This window comes from Dendropsophus ebraccatus, chromosome 15, assembly GCF_027789765.1.
Source record: "Dendropsophus ebraccatus isolate aDenEbr1 chromosome 15, aDenEbr1.pat, whole genome shotgun sequence".
NCBI classification, from domain to species: Eukaryota; Metazoa; Chordata; class Amphibia; order Anura; family Hylidae; genus Dendropsophus; species Dendropsophus ebraccatus.
Window position 1 is genome coordinate 42,347,212 of NC_091468.1, and position 27,558 is coordinate 42,374,769.

The 27,558-nt window shown below is 45.2% G+C and overlaps 1 protein-coding gene across 2 annotated transcripts in view; it reads left to right on the plus strand.

The window, feature by feature from the left end:
• CFAP36 (cilia and flagella associated protein 36) overlaps positions 1-23,345 on the plus strand; it is a 34,265-nt gene extending 10,920 nt beyond the window's left edge. The window contains exons 1-10 of one of the 2 annotated variants that reach the window (XM_069954414.1): positions 1,807-2,109; positions 9,090-9,154; positions 10,827-10,928; positions 13,534-13,648; positions 13,800-13,887; positions 15,551-15,593; positions 15,697-15,775; positions 17,046-17,206; positions 18,921-19,070; positions 23,138-23,345. In XM_069954414.1, coding sequence (XP_069810515.1) covers positions 2,007-2,109; positions 9,090-9,154; positions 10,827-10,928; positions 13,534-13,648; positions 13,800-13,887; positions 15,551-15,593; positions 15,697-15,775; positions 17,046-17,206; positions 18,921-19,070; positions 23,138-23,230 — 999 coding nt within the window. In that variant the 5' untranslated portion in view covers positions 1,807-2,006 and the 3' untranslated portion in view covers positions 23,231-23,345. Of the gene's footprint in view, positions 1-1,806; positions 2,110-9,089; positions 9,155-10,826; positions 10,929-13,533; positions 13,649-13,799; positions 13,888-15,550; positions 15,594-15,696; positions 15,776-17,045; positions 17,207-18,920; positions 19,071-23,137 lie in introns of those variants that run through there. The other variant, XM_069954415.1, reaches the window with a different exon arrangement.
• Positions 23,346-27,558: the final 4,213 nt, after the last annotated feature.

Sequence of the window (27,558 nt, forward strand, 5' to 3'; positions counted from 1 at the left end):
TATCCCTCCATGTGCCCCCTGTATATAGTAGGTCTGTATCCCTCCATGTGCCCCCTGTATATAGTAGGTCTGTATCCCTATATGTGCCCCCTGTATATAGTAGGTCTGTATCCCTCCATGTGCCCCCTGTATATAGTAGATCAGTATCTGTCCCTGTGCCCCCTGTATATAGTAGATCAGTATCTGTCCCTGTGCCCCCTGTATATCAAGATCAGTATCCCTCCCTGTGCCCCCTGTATATAGTAGGTCTGTATCCCTCCATGTGCCCCCTGTATATAGATCAGTATCTGTCCCTGTGCCCCCTGTATATAGATCAGTATCTGTCCCTGTGCCCCCTGTATATAGTAGATCAGCAAATAGTGATGCACGATGCAAAAATATGGTTTGCTACCAGGATTTCCTGGTATTTGATACTTTATGTTAAGCTGCATAATAATGCAGCTTAACATAAAGTATAGCGCAGAAAACACGGGCGTTGGCGGCTACCTGGGCGCCAGCCATGTTCTCTGTGTGCCGCCCCCTGGTGTCACCTCCTCGGCCCTGTGCACTGTCCGCTCCCAGCGATGCCAAATTAAAATAGCTGGCACATAGCGATCGCTTGTGCCGGCTATTTTACAGCGTTCATGCCGCTGTCACAACTGACAGCGGCATTTAACCCCTCCCGAGCCGCTCCGTATGCAGCAGGAGTCTGCAACTGCCATATCCCCTTGAGCACAACAAGGTATGCTGGAAATTGTAGTGCACAACGAGATATGCTGGGAGCTGTAGTGTGGCAACGAGGTATGCTGGTAGTTGTAGTGCACAACGAGGTATGCTGGGAGTTGTAGTGCACAAGGAGGCATGCTGGGAGTTGTAGTGCACAACGAGGTATGCTGGGAGTTGTAGTGCACAACAAGGTATGCTGGGAGTTGTAGTGCACAACGAGGTATGTTGGAAATTGTAGTGCACAACGAGATATGCTGGGAGCTGTAGTGTGGCAACGAGGTATGCTGGGAGTTGTAGTGCACAACGAGGTATGCTGGGAGTTGTAGTGCACAAGGAGGCATGCTGGGAGTTGTAGTGCACAACGAGGTATGCTGGGAGTTGTAATGCACAACGAGGTATGCTGGGAGTTGTAGTGCACAACGAGGTATGCTGGGAGTTGTAGTGCACAACGAGATATGCTGGGAGCTGTAGTGTGGCAACGAGGTATGCTGGGAGTTGTAATGCACAATGAGGCATGCTGGGAGATGTAGTGCACAAGGAGGCATGCTGGGAGTTGTAGTGCACAAGGAGGCCTGCTGGTGCAACTTCCAGCATACCTAGTGCACTACAACTCCCAGCATACCTAGTGCACTACAACTCCCAGCATACCTCCTTGAGCACAAGGGGGTATGCTGGGAGTTTTAGTGCAGAAGAAGGTATGATGGGAGTTGTGTTGGGGGGCTACTGCTGCAGAACTGCAACTCCCAGCATTCCTCGTTGTGCACTACAACTCCCAGCATATCTCATTGTGCACTACAACTCCCAGCGGTATGCACTACAACTCCCAGCATTCCTCGTTGTGCAATACACTCCCAGCATACCTCGTTGTGCACAAGGGGGTATGCTGGGAGTGGTAGTGCATACTAGATCGGTATCTGTATATGGTAGATTGGTATCCGTCCCTGTTCTCCCGGTATATAGCACATTGGTATCCGTCCCTGTTCTCCCGGTATATAGCACATTGGTATCCGTCCTTCGGCCGGCGCTCTCTTCAGCAGACGTCTCTCTGGGAATACCGGGGCCCGGTCGGCATTTCCTGCCGCAGACCACACACCGCGGCCCCGGAGCAGGCAGGATGTGATGAGGCGCGCCCCCGCTCCGTGCAGTTTATGGCGGTGACGCGGTTGTCTTGGAGACGCCCCCGCCCTCAGCACCTGCGCGCTCCCGGCCCCTCACACTTCATCCGGGGTCCTGACTCCGGTGCCGCTGCCGAGCTATAGAGGTGGAGTCCCGTGGGCCGGCCCCGGTGTGTACGGTTCCCAATGGCCGAGGACCTGGAGTGGGTGCTGGACAGTGTGCTGGCCTTCCTCAGCTGTCCCGCCTGGACGGCGCCCGTCAGCGGCTTCATAGAGAACAAATGCTCAGGTACCGGAGCGGCCCCTCTCCCGTGATGCCTTGCGCGATAGCGTCTGTATACAGCGGTGTCCCCTGTATATGGGGGTGATATATAGGGGGTCTGGGATACGTGTATATAAGAGGGAGGCTGAGATTGCTGATCCTGGGGCTGTGTAGTGTCTGTGTGTACAGTGCCCAGCGCCATTACTGATCCTACTGAGAGTCTGTGCAGGACTGGGACCTTACTGTATATGGAGGCGATACATGGGGGCCATTACTGTATATGGGGGCGATACATGGGACCCCTACTGTATATGGAGGCGATACATGGGGGCCATTACTGTATATGGAGGCGATACATGGGACCATTACTGTATATGGAGGCGATACATGGGGCTGCTACTGTATATGGGGGCGATACATGGGGCCGGTACTGTATATGGAGGCGATACATGGGACTGTTATTGTATATGGAGGTGATACATGGGACTGTTACTGTATATGGAGGCTATACATGGGACCATTACTGTATATGGAGGCGATACATGGGGCTGCTACTGTATATGGGGGCGATACATGGGGCTGCTACTGTATATGGGGGCGATACATGGGACCGTTACTGTATATGGGGGCGATACATGGGACCCCTACTGTATATGGAGGCTATACATGGGGCTGTTACTGTATATGGAGGCGATACATGGGGCTGCTACTGTATATGGGGGCGATATATGGGACCCCTACTGTATATGGGGGCAATACATGGGGGTGTTACTGTATATGGGGGCGATACATGGGACCCCTACTGTATATGGGGGCAATACATGGGACCCCTACTGTATATGGAGGCGATACATGGGGCTGCTACTGTATATGGAGGCAATACATGGGGCTGCTACTGTATATGGGGGCGATATATGGGACCCCTACTGTATATGGGGGCAATACATGGGGGTGTTACTGTATATGGGGGCGATACATGGGACCCCTACTGTATATGGGGGCAATACATGGGGCTGCTACTGTATATGGGGGCGATACATGGGGCTGCTACTGTATATGGAGGCGATACATGGGGCTGTTACTGTATATGGGGGCAATACATGGGGCTGTTACTGTATATGGAGGCGATACATGGGGCTGTTACTGTATATGGGGGCGATACATGGGACCCCTACTGTATATGGGGGCAATACATGGGGCTGCTACTGTATATGGGGGCGATACATGGGACTGTTACTATATATGGGGGCTATACATGGGACTGTTACTGTATATGGAGGCGATACATGGGGCTGTTACTGTATATGGAGGTCATACATGGGACCCCTACTGTTTATGGGGGCGATACATGGGGCTGTTACTGTATATGGAGGCGATACATGGGGCTGCTACTGTATATGGGGGCGATACATGGGGCTGTTACTGTATATGGAGGCGATACATGGGGCTGCTACTGTATATGGGGGCGATACATGGGGCCATTACTGTATATGGGGGCGATACATGGGGCTGTTACTGTATATGGGGGCGATACATGGGACTGTTACTGTATATGAAGGCGATACATGGGGCTGTTACTGTATATGGGGGCGATACATGGGGCTGTTAATGTATATGGGGGCGATACATGGGACCCCTACTGTATATGGGGGCGATACATGGGACCTTACTGTATATGGGGGCGATACATGGGACCTTACTGTATATGGGGGCGATACATGGGACCATTACTGTATATGGGGGCGATACATGGGGCCATTACTGTATATGGAGGCGATACATGGGGCCGTTACTGTATATGGGGGCGATACATGGGGCTGCTACTGTATATGGAGGCGATACATGGGGCTGTTACTGTATATGGGGGCGATACATGGGGCTGTTACTGTATATGGGGGCGATACATGGGGCTGTTACTGTATATGGGGGCGATACATGGGACTGTTACTGTATATGGGGGCGATACATGGGGCTGTTACTGTATATGGGGGCGATACATGGGACTGTTACTGTATATGGGGGCGATACATGGGACCATTACTGTATATGGGGGCGATACATGGGACCATTACTGTATATGGGGGCGATACATGGGGCTGTTACTGTATATGGGGGCGATACATGGGGCTGTTACTGTATATGGGGGCGATACATAGGACCATTACTGTATATGGGGGCGATACATGGGGCTGTTACTGTATATGGGGGCGATACATGGGACCATTACTGTATATGGGGGCGATACATGGGGCTGCTACTGTATATGGGGGCGATACATGGGACCATTACTGTATATGGGACCTTACTGTATATGGGGGCGATACATGGGCCCATTACTGTATATGGGACCATTACTGTATATGGGGGCGATACATGGGACCATTACTGTATATGGGACCTTACTGTATATGGGGGCGATATATGGGACCTTACTGTATATGGGGGCGATACATGGGGCCGTTACTGTATATGGGGGCGATACATGGGTCCGTTACTGTATATGGGGGCGATACATGGGACCTTACTGTATATGGGGGTGATACATGGGACCCCTACTGTATATGGAGGAGATACATGGGACCCCTACTGTATATGGAGGAGATACATGGGACCCCTACTGTATATGGAGGCGATACATGGGACCTTACTGTATATGGGGGTGATACATGGGACCAGTATTGTATATGGAGGCGATACATGGGGCTGTTACTGTATATGGGGGCGATACATGGGACCCCTACTGTATATGGGGGCGATACATGGGACCCCTACTGTATATGGGGGCGATATATGGGACCTTACTGTATATGGGGGCGATACATGGGACCATTACTGTATATGGGGGCGATACATGGGGCCATTACTGTATATGGGGGCGATACATGGGGCCATTACTGTATATGGAGGCGATACATGGGGCTGTTACTGTATATGGGGGCGATACATGGGGCTGCTACTGTATATGGAGGCGATACATGGGGCTGTTACTGTATATGGGGGCGATACATGGGGCTGTTACTGTATATGGGGGCGATACATGGGGCTGTTACTGTATATGGGGGCGATACATGGGGCTGTTACTGTATATGGGGGCGATACATGGGACTGTTACTGTATATGGGGGCGATACATGGGGCTGTTACTGTATATGGGGGCGATACATGGGGCTGTTACTGTATATGGGGGCGATACATGGGACCCCTACTGTATATGGGGGCGATACATGGGGCTGTTACTGTATATGGGGGCGATACATGGGACTGTTACTGTATATGGGGGCGATACATGGGGCTGTTACTGTATATGGGGGCGATACATGGGACCGTTACTGTATATGGGGGCGATACATGGGACCATTACTGTATATGGGGGCGATATATGGGACCTTACTGTATATGGGGGCGATACATGGGACCATTACTGTATATGGGGGCGATACATGGGGCTGTTACTGTATATGGGGGCGATACATGGGGCTGTTACTGTATATGGGGGCGATACATAGGACCATTACTGTATATGGGGGCGATACATGGGGCTGTTACTGTATATGGGGGCGATACATGGGACCATTACTGTATATGGGGGCGATAGATGGGGCTGCTACTGTATATGGGGGCGATACATGGGCCCATTACTGTATATGGGACCATTACTGTATATGGGGGCGATACATGGGACCATTACTGTATATGGGACCTTACTGTATATGGGGGCGATATATGGGACCTTACTGTATATGGGGGCGATACATGGGGCCGTTACTGTATATGGGGGCGATACATGGGTCCGTTACTGTATATGGGGGCGATACATGGGGCCGTTACTGTATATGGGGGTGATACATGGGACCCCTACTGTATATGGAGGAGATACATGGGACCCCTACTGTATATGGAGGAGATACATGGGACCCCTACTGTATATGGAGGCGATACATGGGACCTTACTGTATATGGGGGCGATACATGGGACCCCTACTGTATATGGGGGCGATACATGGGCACCCTACTGTATATGGGGGCGATACATGGGGCCCCTACTGTATATGGGGGCGATATATGGGACCTTACTGTATATGGGGGCGATACATGGGGGCGATACATGGGACCTTACTGTATATGGGGGTGATACATGGGACCCCTACTGTATATGGGGGCGATACATGGGACCTTACTGTATATGGGGGCGATACATGGGGCTGTTACTGTATATGTGGGCGATACATGGGACTGTTACTGTATATGGGGGCAATACATGGGGCTGTTACTGTATATGTGGGCGATACATGGGACCCCTACTGTATATGGGGGCGATATATGGGACCTTACTGTATATGGGGGCGATACATGGGAACCTTACTGTATATGGAGGTGATACATGGGACCGTTAGTGTATATGGAGGTGATACATGGGCACCCTACTGTATATGGGGGCGATACATGGGCACCCTACTGTATATGGGGGCGATACATGGGCACCCTACTGTATATGGGGGCGATACATGGGACCTTACTGTATATGGGGGTGATACATGGGACCCCTACTGTATATGGAGGTGATACATGGGGCTGTTACTGTATATAAAGGCGATACATGGGACTGTTACTGTATATGGAGGCGATACATGGGACTGTTACTGTATATGGAGGTGATACATGGGACCATTACTGTATATGGAGGTGATACATGGGGCTGTTACTGTATATGTGGGCGATACATGGGGCTGTTACTGTATATGGAGGTGATACATGGCACCATTACTGTATATGGGGGCGATACATGGGGCTGTTACTGTATATAAAGGCGATACATGGGACTGTTATTGTATATGGAGGTGATACATGGGACTGTTACTGTATATGGGGGCGATACATGGGGCCGGTACTGTATATGGAGGCGATACATGGGAATGTTATTGTATATGGAGGTGATACATGGGACTGTTACTGTATATGGGGGCGATACATGGGACCCCTACTGTATATGGAGGTGATACATGGGGCTGTTACTGTATATGGGGGCGATACATGGGACCATTACTGTATATGGAGGTGATACATGGGGCTGTTACTGTATATGGGGGTGATACATGGGGCCGGTACTGTATATGGAGGCGATACATGGGACTGTTATTGTATATGGAGGTGATACATGGGACTGTTACTGTATATGGGGGTGATACATGGGACCCCTACTGTATATGGAGGTGATACATGGGGCTGTTACTGTATATGGGGGCGATACATGGGACCATTACTGTATATGGAGGTGATACATGGGGCTGTTACTGTATATGGGGGTGATACATGGGACCCCTACTGTATATGGAGGTGATACATGGGGCTGTTACTGTATATGTGGGCGATACATGGGACTGTTATTGTATATGGAGGGGATACATGGCACCATTACTGTATATGGGGGCGATACATGGGGCTGTTACTGTATATAAAGGCGATACATGGGACTGTTATTGTATATGGAGGTGATACATGGGACTGTTACTGTATATGGGGGCGATACATGGGGCCGGTACTGTATATGGAGGCGATACATGGGAATGTTATTGTATATGGAGGTGATACATGGGACTGTTACTGTATATGGGGGCGATACATGGGACCCCTACTGTATATGGAGGTGATACATGGGGCTGTTACTGTATATGGGGGCGATACATGGGACCATTACTGTATATGGAGGTGATACATGGGGCTGTTACTGTATATGGGGGTGATACATGGGGCCGGTACTGTATATGGAGGCGATACATGGGACCCCTACTGTATATGGAGGTGATACATGGGGCTGTTACTGTATATGTGGGCGATACATGGGACTGTTATTGTATATGGAGGGGATACATGGCACCATTACTGTATATGGGGGCGATACATGGGGCTGTTACTGTATATGAAGGCGATACATGGGGCTGATACTGTATATGGAGGTGATACATGGGACTGTTACTGTATATGGAGGCGATACATGGGGCTGTTACTGTATATGAAGGCGATACATGGGGCTGTTACTGTATATGGAGGCGATACATGGGGCCGTTACTGTATATGAAGGCGATACATGGGGCCGCTACTGTATATGGAGGTGATACATGGGACCATTACGTATATGGAGGTGATACATGGGACCATTACGTATATGGGGGCAATACATGGGGCTGCTACTTTATATGAAGGCGATACATGGGGCTGTTACCGTATATGAAGGCGATACATGGGACCATTACGTATATGGAGGTGATACATGGGACCATTACGTATATGGGGGCGATACATAGGAGCGGCCTGTGACTGTATATCAGGGATAGGGAATATGTGGCCCTCAGATCCCTGATTTCTATTAGATATATTAGATCTGGGCCTATGGCTGCTTGTGGCTTTGTGTAGCGGAGACTGGGTGCCAGGCAGGCAGTTGTGCCTGGGGCTCTTCAGTATAGGGATGGCTGAGTGGATGTGTCCTGTAGTGACTTGTAGCGTTATATATAATTACTACTCTCATAGCTTCATTGACAACAAAAGACAGAGAAAAAAATCCCACTGTACTGCAACAATAAGTGTAAAACTGAGTGCAAGCACACGGGCTAAGAATCCTACTTCTAATGCTGGAAACCATGAGGAAGCCCGATATAAATATGTGCTGACCAGTAGTATTCACAGTCCATAGTGGTTTTGTGGTCATGGGGTATTCATCTGTGAGCTGCCCGCAGTCATGGACCACGAGGCCACTAGCAGTCCAGGACCCTGATCCACAAATCAGGACTTTGTAATGATGTGTCCGGACTGTGCGCAGACTATGGACTCTGCATTGGCCCTTAGGATGCAATGGCTAATGTCTGGGCAGGAAGGATTTGTCCAGAGGAGCTATACGAATGATCTGTCTATATGACGGACCTGTTGTGACCGTGCAGTAATAACGTTTATGACCTTTACCCTGTCCATTATGTATTGTACATTCTGCTGACACACTGACATTTCTGATTTCAGTGTTTGATGATGAAGAAGAGAATAAGTTGTCATACACCGAGATTCACAATGAATACAAGGAACTGGTAAGTATAATCCATTACTACTGGATGCAAAATAATAGACATCTGAAGTTCTGTGGTACTGGTGAATGTGAGAAATTATAAAATCTAAAAACAAGTAGTTGTGCCGCGCTATATAACACGTATGTTAAAAGTAAAATAGGATGTAACACTAGTCTGCAACAATCACTTAGTGTATATAATGTTGTAGATATATATCTGTTTCTTAGTAACCATGAAGGGATGGGAAGGAATACTTATGGAAAAACTGTGTCATGCCCAGTGTGACCTGTGAGCGGGTGCTACATTACAAATGTGAGGTCACTAAGCAAAGAAGTCATGGCCCAGTTTTACTAATAATGTATAATTCTAAGACAGGTGTAAACTAAAGGTGTCCATACACCTTGTACGAAAGTTGGCCAAACCCACCAGCACAGTATAAGGTATAGAGGTAGCCTTCCAATTCTCCACTGACAGATAATGTCAGGTGTGATTGATTTTCAGTGTCAGATCCTATTCTTCTTGGTGGGATAAGGTGGCACCAGAGCTGTCTGGCTGCAGCTTACCAGTCCCTATAGAGTGGGGGACTGGTAATCCAAGTGTGCCAATTACGTCGTCTTCGGGAGGCCGGCCGAACTGCTCTATTGGTCCCTCATGCCGGCCCCCCCTATGCCGCTTCATCATCTGCTCAGCCGCGATGGGTTGAGCACAGCTATGCTCAGCCAATCGCGGCTGGGCAGCTCATGATGCGGCATAGGGGGGGGTCAGCATGAGGGACCGATGGAGCGGTTCAGCCGGCGTCCCGAAGACGACGTCATTATCACAAGATGGTGGACGGGGGTCAACACGAATGCAGTAAGTATAATGCACCAACACTTCCGGGTCAAGCGTGGGTGGGGGAGAACACTGGGAAGGGGGCCATTCACATACATAACACACATTACAAAGTTGTATAACTTTGTAATGTGTGTTATTTTGTGAATAAATGTTTACCACCGCACTACCCCTTTAATTTATTTGCACTTCTGTTTTAAAGGTGGCCATACACCTCAGCAGACAGTTATCGCTCGTCCTCCCCACCCCCTACCCACACAGAGGAACATTCTGCATGGCCAAGTGATCCTGTATTCTCTATGGAGAGGGTTAAGCTGCAGCCAGAGAGGTCTGGCTGTGACTTATCTCTCTGAGCTGAATTGTGACCCACATAGGATCACCGCACCAGAGGCAAACCCACTCAAAGGATTAGCGCATGATGCTTGAGAAAGGCCTGTGCCTTAACAAATGGGTTGCAGTAAATGAACTGGTTCCACCATCTTGTGGTCCCCTTCTGCCATTGATCAGGACTGTGCCCAGGAATTGTATAACACTGAGTCTGTTACTGGCATTCCACGTTTGTGTTCAGTGCAGAACACGGAGCATGTGAATGGGGCCTAAAGCAGGTAACACAGCAGCAGCAGTAGTGGTGGTGGGTGAGCATCATATGGAAATCATATGCTTTAATATAGGGGGAAGAAAAACTCTGAAAAAACAGTGACATGTAAAACACCCACTCTGCTCCAATAAATTCTAGACTTGTGATATTCCACATGAAATATATACGTTCTGTGCCTGATTATTGGATTACATTGGAGAGGACTTAATGTATATTGCTGGTTATGTAACAAACCTTTCTCTGGAATTCCTTCTAATCTTGCAGGTGGAAAAGCTGATAGAAGGACATCTGACTGAAATGGGGATTAGTGAGGAGCAGTTTCAACAAGCGTGTTCATCTCCTCTTGCCCATTCTCCGGATATTAAGGTGACAATAGTCTGAGAATTATCAGCTGCATTTTATGAACCATTCTTGTTTTATAAATGATTAAAAAAACTTAAACATTTTAAATTAGAACCTAATAAACTGCAATTAGTTCTGTTTTACTGACAAATATATATGTACGTGTGCCCAGCTGCTGCAGAGTGATCCCAAATACACAGCTTATGACCTGTAGTTCAGCTTTCTGAATTTTAGCCTGCTACCCATGTCTGCTCTTTCTGCATGTAGGGATCAACCGTGTGAATATAATGACACATGTTTAGGATGTACTATTAGTGTTATACTGCTGCATTGTGTGTAAGTTTTTAGTCCTAAGTAAAAAATACCTCTTTAGGGTCTGTTCACACGTATCCCATTTTAACAGTTTGTACCATGGATTGCTCAACTGTATAATCCCATCCTTAGCTGTGTCACAGGTTGTGACTGAAAATCTGTTTATTAAATGTGACTGGTGATGGTTCTGGGTTTATTGAATCACACAAACCACATTCATGAACTGCTACAAGTTTGCCAACATTACCTTAAAGGGATGTATCATCAGAAAATAACCTGTTGTTTAAAGGGGACCTATCATTTAAACAAACTTTTATGTTTTTATCGGTCAGGTTACGGATGCTGAGATTTCCGCCAATCGTTAGAATGAAGAGGCTTATGTGCGCAGCACCATGCGCTCTGCCTCTACATCTCCATATCACTGCTAAAGTAGCAGTCGACTGAATTATAATGGAGCCCTATGGAACGGTCGGTAATCTCTGTACTGGAAGTTCCATAGGGCTCCATTATTATTCCAACTACTCCTACTTTAGTGGTGAGAGGGAGATGAAGAGACAGAGGGCATGCTGCTGCGCACATCTGCCGCTTTGTTCAAACGGTCAACGGGGGTCTCAGCACTCTGATACACTGATACAAACTGATACATGTCGCTATGATATGTCAGAAGATGTTTAAATGACGGGTAGCTTTTAAATCATCTTCTAATGTTAAACATGTAATTTAAAGCCATCTTGGTAATTTTTGTTTATTTATTTAATATTGTACTATTTATATCCTGAGATCATGCAGTTTTTATTCTGGCCACTAAGCATACAGTATAACTAAGCTCAGACTGTTCTGTACAGATCACTTCCCAGTAGTGTCCTCACACAAAGAGGTGAACACAATAACACAAAAAAGAGGCGCACACAATAAGGGCCCTATTCTACCGGACGATTATCGTTCAGATTATCGTTAAATCGTTCGAATCTAAACGATAATCGTTCGGTTGAAATGCAGTTAATGATTAACGACCGAACGAGAAATCGTTGATCGCTTTATAAGACCTGGACCTATTTTTATCGTTCGCAAATCGTTCGCATTGAATAAGACATCGTTCCATCGTTCGCAATAGATACGAACGCAATAGCGAAGAAAAAACTATCGCAATTACGTAAGTAACGATTATCGTTCCATGGAAATGAGTGAACATTTTCAGGTCTTTCGCAATAGCGGTCGTTTGAGATCGTTAATCGTTAACGATTATGCAAACGATAATCGTCCGGTGGAATAGGGCCCTTACTGTTACTCACAACTCAGCCCTCCTCTCCTGTGGAATGAGCCCAAAGAGCATGCTCACAAATATGTCCCATACAATGAATGGGACCTGGCAATGTTCAGTATGTCTATGTCCATGAAGCTTGCCACAAAGCATGTCACTAAATGCTGTTAGAAACAGCCCCCATAATTTATTACTAATGAAATTGAATAAATTACAATCAGAAAATTGTCACCAATTGCGTCAGGACAGCGCACTGGCTGAGGGGCGTCACAAACAAGCCGGAGCGTGGGCAGGTAATGTATGAGCCTCTTTAAGCTCCCGACTTGTGGCAGACAATTAGTTAATAAGGAAGAGGGGCTGCAGTCTTCAATGTGTGAAATCTGCGGTATGTGGGAGCACACCCTAAAGATTTAAAACTTTTTTGTTACTTTTTTTATTTATTTATTTTTTATTGTTTTTGAGCCAAACATAAAAGTGGATCAAAAGGAATGTGAAATATGTATTTCCTGCCTAAACTGGTTCACCATTGTTAGAATATTCCTTTGACAATACGCTGAACACAAGGAGTTTCACTGTTGGACTGCACAGGGACCAATTGTGATCAAGTATTCCTCTATGGCTGATGGCACATAAATTGCTGGACGGCTGTCAGTGTTTATTCATTGTCACTAATAATACAGAGTTTTCCATGGAGTGTCATTAGTAAATTAGGTAATTCTCTGTATTAAAAAAAATCATCCTTCTGATGGCAGAACAGCATATTGTTTTGTTGTATTGTTTCCATTCACTACAAGACAACATATGCCGTGTTTTCTCTCGCCATAAATCTTTCCGGAAAGTCGTTGAAGGATAATGTAGATTAAGAGATAATACAATGGTAATCCTCCTATTGACCTTAGGTAAGTTAATCTACATAGAAATCGGTCGTTGCCGCCGCTTTCTGAACTGTTATAAGCTAAGATTTAACGTGACCGGGAATGATCAGAGAATAGATGTAACCTTCATTTTCGAGATCTAGCAAACTCTGTTGTGACGCTGTCTTGTCCTTACTTATAGAGTATGTTGCAGGCTGTGGTAGCTGTAGAAGATTTTATTGTCTTTAAAGAAATGATGCTGCAGAAGAATATTGAGCTTCAGTTACAAGCCATTCAGATAATACAGCAAAAGAATGGTAATGCATGGAGAGTTTCGCTCTTCACTGGTGCTTTTCTGAAAAATGCTACTTTTTTAAAATTTTCTTTTTTTTTTTTTTTTTTATAGAGAAAAGACTCCTAACGTGTCCAGTGTACAGGTATAACAGTCTGAATGTATTTTGCCTATAGGTGACCTTCCAGAATGCTTAAAGAACGGGGCAGATTTTATTTCAGACCTTGAACAACAGGAGATAAAAATGATCTCGGAAGCTTTAAGGTAAACAGCAACGACCTGTTTTGTTCTACTGTAAATCTGTATCGGCTTGGATGAGACATTACATAACACGCTATTTCAACAGACTTTGCATAAATCTATAGTACAAATGAATGTAAGAAGGTTTTAATATATCTTATCAGAGAAAAGTTTTTTTTCTCTCCTCTTACTAAGGGGTGTATTAGATGGGCCAGTTAGCATCTTGCTTACAGAGCCTATGGCACGGCTCAATGATAGTACAGCCATTGTTAGCGATGTCCGTGTACCCCTTGCTTTTAGGTGTACTTTAACATTGCCAAATAGAAAATAAAGATTATAGTTGCTTCCTCCTGTTAGTTCCCCGAGTCTCTGCAGTGACAGTCCGCTCAGCCAACCACTGGCTGTGCCGCTGTCCCATGACAGTCCCAGCCAGTGATTGGCTGAGCGGCCTGTCACTGCAGAGTCTGGTTTGTATCGTCAGTGGAAAACAGTCAGGACATCGGGGAGTATAGACAGATAAGTATATTCTTTATTATTTTTTTATATACCTTTCTCCAGCCGCCGTCTGCGCATTACTATTACACATAGTAATGCACAGACAACGATCTTTCGATCAGCTCCGCTGCTGATTGTTGTCTTTATTATACAGAACAATATCAACCTGATTCAGCAGATAATCGCTCTATACTCTATATAATAGGGCCCTAAGGTTCTTTTTCTGCTAAAGTTTCATTCACCTTGAAAAAAAATACTAATTTCTGTCCTGTGTTTACAAGATTAACTAGCACCTTACTGACAGATCGTGTTACATGATGCTTATGTAGGTCTATGGAGAGGGGAGGGATAAGGGGAGTGATGGAAGGAGACATCAGTTTAGAGAGTTTTTGTAGTCCAGCTGTATTTAACTAACTAATAATTTTAACTCTTGGCCTGATTCACAGCTTAGACCAGGGGCGTCAAACTGCATTGCAAAACTACAGCTTTGGCTGTCTAGGCATGATGGGAAGTGTAGTATTGCAATAGCTGGAGGGCCACTAGTTTGACACCCTACATTCTTTCCTAGTGCTCTTTAATGTTCTCTGTGCTGCTTAGGGTTTGTATAGAAACATAGGAGAGCGGGATGCCCTCTTCTGTGTATGTACAATGTATGGCAGATACCATAGAAATTAGGGTCCACCCACCAACTCAGAGACTACTGAGAAAAGATGGAGCTTGAAAAGCAGAGATTTGTGGAAAAATGCCATATACAAGTATTGCCCGAAATAGGGCTGCTCTTCATGTACACACGCTGGACAGTGCATCCTGAGACATTACCTAAAAGGACAGCTATGCTTTATAGGGGTTATACAAAGATTAAAAGTGTAACCTGAGAAACAGAATAGAGGTTAGCTAGCTGATTGTGGGGGTCTGACAGCTGAGACCCTCACAGACCATGAGAATGGAGGTCAGTTGTCCTCTGAGTCAGTAGAGTAGCAGTGTGCACTCTCAGCAACCCCTGATACACTGACATTGGGACTTCTGTCGAGGACTGGAAAGAGATGGACAAATAAGTACAGATGTAGAGAACTAACTTTCAGACTTTATAAATACATTATCCTATTAAGTCCTAAAGCAGAGAGCAGTTATCGTTCAGACAGAGGGCGCTATTCTCCTTTAAGTTATGCAGGGTATACTTTTGTTCTTTTAGGATATCAAGGGAAGAATATGAACAGGAGGAGTTACGGAGAAAGGTTGGAAACTTACTGTAAACATTTTGGTTCCGTTTTTTTTTTCTTGTGCAGTACGAAATACAATTTGCTCACCCATCAGACGCTTCGTCCTTTTTTCCTCTAGAAAAGAAATGGAGCCAATGTAGATAAAAAGAATCTCCCCACAACATCCACACATGACAGAATGAAAACTCCAGACACAGGTAATTTTATGAAATAGGGCTTAAAAATATACAGGAAAAAAAAGAATTGTAATTTTTGGGTCGTTTTTATGGTTCTGTTAACATCTGGCTAACCAGAAACCACAGTGCACTTTTGGATGTGTCAAACTGTGTGATGACTGGATGTGTAATGACTAGAGTTGATCGAACTTTCAGCATGCTCGGGTTCGTCCAAAACTGGCTGTGCAGCACTTGATTTGGTGGCTGCCGAAGTTGGATGAAGCCCAAGAAGTCCTGAAAAACACGGATCCAGCAATAGGTTGCTTGAAGTTCGCTCAGCCCTAGTAATGACATATGGCAGAGCCTAGTGAGCTGTCCACTTAACAATGTGCTCCAAAATTAAGACGAGCACATAGCCACCAGTCACATTCAGAACTATAATACGAAAGGGGTACATTAGAAATGTTTACTATCTCAATTGTCTTGCAGGTTCTTACATTTCTCTCCCTTAGTAAATGGTTGTGCTTGAAGTATCTTTTAGGCATTTATAAGTCACTGCCTAAATTGTATTTATATATGGAAACTTTTAAAGAAGAAATTCCCGGTGCAGCTTTAGCCAACATCTGCTGCCAATCAGTATAACATGTAGTAATTACAAAGTGCAGCCAGCCCACCGGGACACAGATCGGGTGACTAATGTGGTGCTCTGCCTCAATAAGACGTCAGTCATAGAAGATAGATACGTGAACAGGCGGCACTCGCCAATGCGTGACATCCTATCAGGCCACTAGAAGTGCAAGTTGTTTGTGGAACGCTTCTGCAATCCGTTTGTCTCCAACTAATGTTGATCAGTGATTGTATCCACAATAAATGACCATTTAAACATATTAGAGAAATCAGGAGGTATAGGCTCTCTTTGCATAGGTTTTTTTAAAAAAAATTTTATTTGGCAGAAAACTTAATGGCTTAAACTTAAAGGGGTAGTGCGGCGGTAAGTAATTATTCACTAAATAACACACATTACAAAGTCACACAACTTTGTAATGTATGTTATGTTAGTGAATGGCCCCCTTCCCCGTGTTTCCCCCAACCCACGCCACCCCCGAAAGTGTAGTGCTCTATACTCACCTGATTCGTGTCGACCCCCGTCCGCCATCTTGAGACAATGATGTCATCTTCGGCACTAGGGACAGTCGGAGTGGTTATTTAGTGAATAATTGCTTACTGCTGCACTACCCCTTTAATTTTAAATAATTTTTTACGTTTCCTATTGCCTGTTGTACTGTGTGTTCCTTATGCTTCTTGTCTGTAGAACAAGTTAAACCTCTTCAGACCATAAAGCAGTCCTTGAAAGTGGAAGAACTTACGTACAACCCACCTCCTGTCAGATTTAAAGAGCTTAGTAGCACCGAAGCAGCAGAGGCCTGGATGGAACAAGCCAGGAAAGAAGCTGGCATACAGGGCACTTTAACTGTGAGTACTACTTAAAGTGTCACTGTCGTGAATTTTTTTTTTGCAGAAATCAATAGTCCAGGCGATTTTAAGAAACTTTGTAATTGGGTTTATTATCCGAAAAATGCATTTTTATCATGAAAAAGCAGTTTGAAGCTCTCCCCCCTGTCTTCATTGTTCTCCTATGGAGAGAGCTAAAGAAAAGACCAAAACAGGACAACAAAGAGTTAATCTACAAATCCCTCACCCGTTATCTGTTCTGACCATCACCAGTGACCTGTCTGAGCTCAGATTACAGCTGTCACCCAGCTCCGTGCCTGTAATCTTCTGTTATCTGCTTTCTGCTGCCGGCTAACTCCCTCCTTCCTCCTCCCCCCTCCCCTCTCCATAGAGCAGACAGGGTACGTCTCCTGCAACAAGTCACAATTTTCAGATTTTTTGGAGTGGATGAAAAAGAGGAAGGAGGGGGGGACCTGGGAAAAGGCTTTTTACATGCAGATAATGGCAGATTTGGCTAATAAACCCAATTACAAAGTTTCTTAAAATCGCCTGGACTATTGATTTCTGCAAAAAAAAAAAATACGACAGTGACTCTTTAAGTTTGTTTTTTAGTTACCTATAAACAAGGATTACAGCAGTGAGCGTCTATTAGGTGAGATAAAAAACATACAAGTGGATGCACGTGTTTGTTCTTTACACTCACAAATTGTCTAGCTGATATTCTGTAACATGTAGACCCTATGTTTTGCAGTGACCGCATATATTTGCCTTGTATTTTATATGCCCTTTATCTCACTTTAAAAGAGGTTGTTGTGTGTCCCTGGGAACGTACCGTGAATTACAAAGACCCGTGGCAACTACTAATAAAGTGCAATGTGTAGGATTACTTTAAGGGTGCATTCACACGTACAGGATCCACAGTAGATTTGGCTAAATAACTAAACACAGCATCAAATCTGCTGTGGATCCTGTACGTGTGAAGCTACCCTAAGGGTAATTGATTTAGGGTCCTATTACATGGAACGATTTTTAACGATAAACGATCGCAAACGAGATTGTTTATCATTAACCTGAAATCAGTCACCATATTACACAGAAAGATAATTGTTAGTTACTATCGTTACTACGATCGTTTATTCCTTCTGATCCCAGTGAAACAATGTACAATGTGCAATTACAATGAACGATTTGTGAAAAAACGCGGAATTGAGCGAACAAATGTGGAATTACAGCGAACGATTAACGATAATTTTTGCACAGATCTAAATCAACGACGAACAAACGATTTTTCGATCATTGCCTGCAATAACACAGAATGATTATCTTTTAAATTCGAACAATTTAACGATTTTTAGCACGATAATCGTCCCGTATAATAAGGCCCTTATTGTAAAGGGGATGTGCACACTCAAGGAATCCAAGCGGATTCCATTCTATGGTCATTCAGATTCCGCCGTTTACCTGAAGAATTAATGGGGTCATTCTTCACGCGGACAGCGAAATCTGCCTGTGCATAGAATTGAGTCTATGGCACAGGTGGAGATGCAAGTGGGGGGAGCTGCCCTGATTCCTCGGTGTGCACATCCCCTTACAGTAAATCAATTGCCCTTAGGGTAGCTTCACACGTACAGGATCCGCAGCAGATTTGATGCTTTGTTCAGCTATTTAGTGTACCTCTGTGTACCCTAATTGCCCATTGGAAATTGATCTTAATATAAAGTATTTTATTTTGCAGAGCTTAAGTCAGACAGAGAAGGAACAGCTCCGCGAACGGGCAGAGTATCTGAAACAAAAAAGAGCAGAACTTATGGCGCGGAAAGGAGATTCTAAGAATGGAACACAAAATACTGAAGGGCACAAAGAAAAGGCCCCCTGCTCTTACCAGGTAATCTGAATGTGATTGTAGTTATTTGTGTTGAGTGAACTGGCCGATCCCAAACGCTAGGCATATGATACCTGCTGCCTGGCAGAAAAACATGGCTCCCAGTACTCCATAGGGCTGCATCCAACTTCTCCAGCCACCAGGAGTCAAATGCCGAGCCTTCGGGTTAGGCCAATCCTGAACGTTGGGCAAAGTCGATCATCACTAGTAATCGAAGGATCATTGTTACAGAGCTACTGCACCTATCAGACATTTCTTGTGCGTCTTATTGGGGGACACAGATACCATGGGTATAGGCTGCTGCCACTAGGAGGCGCTGACACTAAGAGAAACAAAGGAAGTGACTCCTCCTGAGCAGGATATACCCGCCCACAGGCACTGAGGTAAACCAGTTTAGCTTAGTGTCAGTAGGAGGCAGACACAGGTCTGGGTTCCCCAGACCAGTTTCTTCCTTTATGTTTAGTTAGTTAGATTTTCTTTTTACTTCTAGGTCCTATGGATTCTTGGGCACGGTGGGTTATCTAAAACTCACCCTGATCCCCCCCACTATGCGACCAGGGAACAGACCATAAATGTAAATGGGCTGTCGCCCCTCGGTCGCCACCGGCCGGCAACGTGACACCATGGCACCAAATCAGTCTGACTGTCTAATCTCCTTTCTGCGGACTCTGTATCCGCACAGCCCCTTCCCGCCTCGCCCCCCCAAAGCTTGGCGCGTAAGGTGAGGCACCCACCGGCTGAAGACGGCAATGGTGAGTATGGGCTCCTATATGGTAAGTATATTCCCCCTGCCCTCCCTCCCAGGCCGCCATTGTATTCTTATAGACAACCCTGGGGCCATGCTCTCCTCACACAGGGATTTCTCCATCTCCCCATGCTCCACTCCCTCAGGGTCACTGTACCTCTGTGGCTCTCCCCTCAGTCAGTAACAGGCCAGCCCCCTCCACCATTTTATTTATTTGTGCCTCTCTCTCTGGGTGCCATGGGGTGTACAGTGAGGGGTCTCTCACTCCTGTCAGTGCTGTGCAGGCTGCAGTTTCCCGCTTTTTTCCTTAGTGTGGCTATGTCTGGAGTACCTGCTCTGGGGGATGCTCCGCCCCCTCCGTTAGGCCCCGCCCCCCTTCGGCCGCAGCATCCCACCATTTTTCTTAGGTTGCTGAGCCTGCTCTGTGGATGCCCCGCCCCTCCCGTTAGGCTCTGCCCCCTTTCGGGTGCCGCGTGGGCTGCTGCATCCCGCCATTTTTCTTATGTGGCTGATTCTGCACTGTGGGATGCTCGGCCCCCTTCGGGAGCCGCGCGGCCCGCAGCATCCCGCCATTTTTCCTTAAGTTGCTGAGTCTTACTGTGGGATGCCCCGCCCCCTCCCGGGTTGCCCCGCCCCTTTTCGGGTGTCGCAGACCGCAGCATCCTGCCTTTTTATTTTGGATTGTGGCTCTCTCCAGAGCCTGCACTGAGGGATGCTGCTTCCCCCCTCCCCCTGCCATGTGTGTGTGTGGTCTCCTGGAGAGCTACCACACACACTGTTCTCCTATTCCCAGCAGCTTGGGACACAATGCATCTCTCCTGACACCTACTGGTGGAAGTGTGTTATTAGTATTTAGTCTTCTCTCTTTTAGGCAGCTGCAGTCTCACAGGGTAAGGATTCATGTTTACTGCCTGTACTGTTTCTCTAACGTCCTAAGCATAGGTGGATGGTCACTTCGTGGTCTACCTTCTCCAAGTGTCCTTGCTTGGCCATATGGACTATGAAGCATTGTTGTTCTCAGTTCAGGGTTTTGCAGTGCTCCCGCATACACAGTTATTCCTACGCTCTGGAGTAGCACACTGTTGTGCATGACCCCCCTATAATAGGTTTGGTTTTTTTTTTACCACTCAGTCAGGAATTCTTCAAGCAGTCCCTTCCTCCTCTGTGAGGATGGAATATATTTAGTATAATAAGTATCTTACAGTCCTCCAGAGGACTGTTATTCCGAAATTGCTTCTTCCGACAGGCGAGTGTGGGTTTTCGGCCCTCATTGGCCTCTATGAGCACTCCTGCTTGACTTGCTTGTCCTTGGTCTTCTTGTTGACCGGCCATGCTCTCCAGACGGGACTCCCGGTCCCCCTCCCTAATCTTGTCTCCCATGTGGAGTCCTCGATAACTTCTCTCTTAAAGGCTTCCTCTCCTTGCAAACAGGGTTGTTCACTGGCCCATGTCTGGCCTTACCTAAGGCTCTATCGTCTCCAACCGTATCGCATTCTGGCCAGGCGTACATTTGTTCGGCAAGTTGCCAATTCTCGATCATCTTTTCTCATTCACCATTAAAGTCCCCTTGTTTTTCTGTTGCTCTGTCCACCAGAGCATCTGGCTCGCCTTTCCAATTGCCTAGGGCTCCGGTTGAGCTGGTTGATCCTCTAATCTCTTCTATGTGGCCATCGGACTCCGCATAAGGTTCTTTTCTTCTGGTCTTCTCCCACTTTCGCAACAGCCGTATATTCTCTTTTTTTGCTGTTCTGCTCTTACCAAGCAACATCTCTGCTCATTCTTTGAGGCGTTGGTTTCTAGATTTAGTCTACATATGGACTCTAGTCTATGTACTACCTGTTGTGCCCATTGTCCGGTGACAACTCCCGTGCCATCAGCCTTTCCTTTCATGCTCTCGAGTACCTCTATTCTCCTGGGAGTAGAGTGTTTTGCATGATCGACCTCCTTTCTAAGGCTTTAACAGCCCATGAAGATGTTTTTTCCCGGCCTACCGGCTTCCTCTGTTAATCTTTTCTGTTGGGCACTGCTGGGTACCAGGTACTTCTGTACTTCTTTCAGGACAACTTACTCAAGATTCAGATCATGGTTTTCCTTTCTCCTGCTCCTTCCTTTCCCTGGACTGCTTTACGCTTGGAAAGCTTTATTCTTCTTATTAACATGTATGTGTTTCTCAGATGGGGTAACTCATGTCATAGGCCATGGCTTCTCCCAGATTGCCATACTTCTCTTGTGCTCGAGCTTTGGCTTCTCAGTGAAGACTGTACTCCTAGGCCTATGGAGCTTTCAGCCTGGCCATTCTTCCCAGCTCCATTGTCAGGGACGCAGCTTCTCCTGCATCTCATGTGGCACCTTCTATGAGAAGACGCTCAGTCTTTTTCTCCTTTATTTGACACCTTAGGCCTCTATGCGCCATGAAACACTTTCCAGTCTCTCCCGTCATGGTTGTATTTGCCTTTTTTCTGTTCTACCTCAGAGTAAGTCCCTGCCGCCTGTGGTCGCCTACTTGGCTGGGCGTCAGGTTTTTTTCCCCCACATCTAGCCTACCAGTTCTGTTGAACTCAAAGTTACATCATGTTGCTGGCTTCCAGGATTGCCACAACCCACTCTGTCTGCAGTGCAGCACGTTGCTCCAGGGGCTTTCCTTTGCCGCGGACCTGTAGGGGTTTTCTCTGATGCATTCAGCATCATCCGTTGCTCTATTCCTAGTTGATGGTTGTGTTGGTGCTATTCTGTGCCTTCTCACCAAGCTCCTTGTCTAGCGGTTATCTTTCCCACCCCATGGACTGCTTTTGGACGTCCCATGGTATCTGTGTCCCCCAATAAGACGCACAAGAAAAGAGGATTTTTTACTCTTTCTCGTAGTCTTCATTGGGGGACACAGCACCCACCCATTTTCTTTTGGGTTTTTCCTCGGTATGGTAGCTTTCTCCATTTTGGTGTTATTCCCACTTTACCTGTTCTTGACTTCTCCTACTGCTCTGGTACAAACTGGTTTACCTCAGTGCCTGTGGGCGGGTATATCCTGCTCAGGAGGAGTCACTTCCTTTGTTTCTCTTAGTGGCAGCAGCCTATACCCATGGTATCTGTGTCCCCCAATGAAGACTACGAGAAAGAGATTTTACGGTGAGTAAAAAATCCTCTTTTATGGCATGTTCTATAGTCTATGAATCGGTGATGCAATCATCTAAACAGTAAAGGTGATTGAATCGGTCTATACTTGAGAATTTTTACTTTGGGGGGGGGGGGGGGAGCTGTTTGAAAAGTCTGCAAGGTATTATATTTACATTGTTGTGTGTTTTTTTTTTTTTTTTTTTTTTTTTTTAAGGAGCAAAAGACGATGACTGAAGAACAATTGAAGAACTTACAGAAAAGAAAGCAACTTGCAGAAAAACTTAAAGAAGAAGTAATCAATAAGTGACCAGTTTGCCGCTGCTTTGCACATTCTTCCATTTAACTGTTTGCCAAAGCTATCCATATATACAGTACATCTTGTAAGCCTTAAATAAAACCCAGTCATAGCCTCTAAATACAAAGCATGTGATGACAGATATGTATAGCATACTTACAGGATACACTATAAATGTCAGCCGGGGTGCCCGATTTCTGTTTAACCTCCTCATATATGGGCCTAGTGTATATAAAGATACCTCCGCTTGCCAAACATTGGTCAGAGGAAACATAGTTGGAGGTCATAGAGGACAGGCTTCCTCCTATTAGACATTTATGACACATCATGTATTTGTCATAAATGTATACAGTGAGAAAATAAAGGCATTTAAAATGAAGGCATTTGGCTAGAAAAACTATGCATAATGCCTTTTATTACTGTGCTTTACTGTATAGATAAAGATTGCCAAAATATGGAAATGCTCTTCAAGGTAAACAAAACATCCCCTTCTTGACAGTACATATAGCATGAGCTGACAATGCTAATTTCAATAACCAACCGTCTCGCCAGTCTAACTCCCACCAAGTAGGATGTGACATTTTAATGATATGCCATCCCTGATTATATTGTGAAAACCCTTGAAGAAGGACTTAAAGTGACACTGTCACCTCCTTTTTGCATTCTGACATCTCTATACAGGTGTAAAGGGTAAATTTAGCGGTTTTCATACCTTATTTCATATCATACGTCTTGGTGTTTGTTCAAGTAAAAAGTGTCCTTTTATCAACTGCAGATTGTATTAAGTGGGCGTGTCCTCGTGGGATTAGCGCCACTTAACCCCGCCCACAACAACATCATTGGCCCCGCCCCCTCGCCGGCCATTGGAACAGGCTGGCCAAAAGATCTAGACCCCACCCCCTTTACGCCAATGGGCATCAAGGGGGCAGGGTCACCGATGTCGTTGTGGGCGGGGCTAAGTGGCACTAATCCAGCGAGGCCACGCCCACGTAATACAATCTGCAGTTGATAAAAGGACACTTTTTACTTGAACAAACACCATGACGTATGATATGAAATAAGGTATGAAGAACGCTAAATTTACCCTTTACACCTGTATAGAGATGTCAGAATGCACAAAGGGGGTGACAGCGTCACTTTAAATCTGCTGAAAATTTAAGTCATTGGGGAAAATCTGCAATAGAATCGACTTCCACTAAAAACACCATGTTAACATCCATAAGGATTATTAGCATTTTTTTTTTCTTCATGTGGATAAGATTTCTACAAATCACATGTAATATGCTGTACTAGAATGTGCAGCTTTTTTGCGCCTTGTAAACATATACTTAGAAGTCTAATGCGGTAATATTTAAGGAACTGTCATAATTTAAAATGTGAGCTATAATTTTCAAGTACAATACCTCTTAAAGAGTAACTGTCATATTTTTTTTATTTATTGCCGAAATCAGTAGTATAAACGATTTTAAGAAACTCTGTAATAGGTTTTATCAGCCAAAAAAGCCTCCTTCTGTACTCAAGAAGCAATTTCCCAGCCTCCCCCCCCCTGACTTCTTATCTGTGCATTATCAGGCAAACACGTCTTCATTACAGAGAAGCCAGTGAAGACGGGCTCTGCTCTCTCCATTGTAAGCCTATGAAGGGGGAGGGGCTGAGGGAGATGAGGGAGCAGGAAGAGGTGGCATGAAGGTCAGCTGTTTGTAGACTCTCTGGGCACCTAAACCGCAGGATTCTGGGGTCAGAAAGGTCAGTGCTTATCTATGAACTTACTGAGAGAAGATTGCAGGGTGCTGTGCAAGACTGCTCCGTGCTCAGTCACTCCTAACAGCCCCTCCCCTCTCCATAGCCACATAATGGAGACAGAAATCCTGCTGTATTGAAAAAGCAATCTCCCAGACTCCCCCCTCACTTCAGAAGGAAACTCTTTTGGTTTATAAAACCTATTACAGAGTTTCTTCAAATCGCTTGAACTGTTGATATTTAATGTTTTAAAAACAAAAATGACCCTGAAATGACAGTTACGCTTTAAGGCTATGTTCCCACTCAGTATTTTGCAACCAAAACCAGGAGTGGATAGAAAACACAGAAAGGCTATGTTCATACTGTTGAATTTGAGTGGATGGCCGTAAAATAGGTTGAAAATACGGAGCAAAAGTACTGTGTGGGAACATAGCCTAAATATGATTTAAGGCAATATAAGAAACACTTCTTTCCTATATTATTGGAGTGAATGACTCATATAATTGATAACTCTACATATTTGGATGTAGTTCTTGAACTCTTCCTGGTTTTATTTAATAGAAATGTATTTTTACACTTTTATTTTTGATGACATCATAGATTGTATATGCACACAAGCAATAAAGATACAGCATACTGAAACGGAGCACATGGTTTTCAGCTGTTCTGTACACAGATTATTTTTATGTACTCAAATGAGATGTTTTATTGGAAAATTACCTTTTTCTTTATATCAAGTTTTCATGTTAAAGGGGTAGTGTGGCGTTTAACATTTATTCATTAAATAACACACATTACAAAGTTATACATCTTTCTAATGTGTGTTATTTAGGTGAATGGCCCCCTTCCCCATGTTCCCCCCCACCCCGGAAGTGTGGTGCATTATACTCACCGACAGCTCCAGCCGCCCCTCACGCCGGTCCCCCTCTGCCGCATCATCAGCTGCTCAGCCACGATTGGCTGACCACAGTTATGCTCAGACAATCACGGCTGAGCAGCTGATGATGCGGCAGAGGGGGACCGGCATGAGGGGTCCAGCTGGCCTCCCGAAGATGACGTCATCGACACAAGATGGCGGCCGGGTTCGGTGAGTATAATGCACCATACTTCCGGGGTGGGGTGAACACAGGGAAGTGGGCCATTCACTTAAATAACACACATTAGAAAGTTGTAAAACTTCGTATTGTGTGTTATTTAGTAAATAAATGTTAAAAGCCACACTAGTACTTAATATATATTAAGAATTTTTGGTGTTATTTTTACCCTCCTAATTCTGTGTTTTAAAATAATTGTGAAATCTTGCAGTTTTCATTCTAATAACAAAACCTAAAACTAAGCAGATATTTTCTGTTTTGTCTGTGATGATAAGGAGTAGACTGAGGGTCCTCTTAGGGTCCATTTACACAGAGATTGTGACAGATTGCCAAAGATTTGAAGCCAAAGCCAGAAGCAGACTATAAACTGGGAACAGGTCATAAAGGAAAGCCTGAGATTTTTCCTCTTTTCAAATCCAGTCCTGGCTTCGGCTTCAAAGTGATTTTGTTTTCTATGATTAATGATAAACCATTGCAAGCCCGACCCAAAATCATTCACCATAGTACACAGAACGATAGTCGTTTGTTCATAATTTCGATCATTCGTATACTAGAGTGTTACAATTGCAATTACAATTGTAATCCTGATCATACAAACAGTGTGTACATACACCAAAAGATTTGTGAACTAACAATGATTTTATGGTCAGACGAAATTTTTTGTCTGCATACACATCCCTTAAATTTGAACGATAAAACAATTTTTTTTGCATGATATTAGTCTAGTGTAATAGTGCCCTAATGGAAAGTGATCTGTACAGCATACACAAAAAGGTGACACTAGTTTATAGGTAAATAGCAGCTCGGCCTCCCTTTCCCGGTAGAATAAAGCGCTATCTTTGTTCTTTCTTTCAGAGCTGAAGTTGTAAGTAGGCTTGATCGAACATCTGAAAAAGCTAGGTTCAATCAAACTCGAACAGCATTTAATTGCTGATTTCTTCATAATCCGTGCGGCACTGCCTGGAATTCCATGATTTAGCCTAGGTAATAGACTGAATTCTGTAATTCCAGGCGGTTCCCAGGATGTCTCCTCCTTCGGCACGGACCGTGAAGACATCAGCAATCAAATACGGAAGGTACGAGTTCGATCCAACCTAGCTTTTTCAGATGTTCGATTAAGCCTAGTTGTAAGCAAGCAAATATTGTTCTGAACATACACATAAGATAGCGGTGTCTTGTGATCCCAAACATACACACATGCATGCTCAGCTTGGATGAGAGTGCATATGTCTGAAATGGAGAGCAGAGAGAGAAGCTGCCACCAGAGTCCTCTAACCATGGCCCATCTCCCTGAGAAATAAGTTTGTGTAGTTGAAAGCTTGATCCTTCTCTTCCCTTACATCTGCCATTGGGAGAGTCTGCTAAAATCAAGGCGTTTGGTTAGAACTTATTTAATATGTACGACCAGAAGATTTACCATAACTACAACATGGCCCATCCTGTATACAGGTCCAGTCACACATAGATCTGTGACAGATTTGATGTTGCAGACCCTGCATGTGTGAC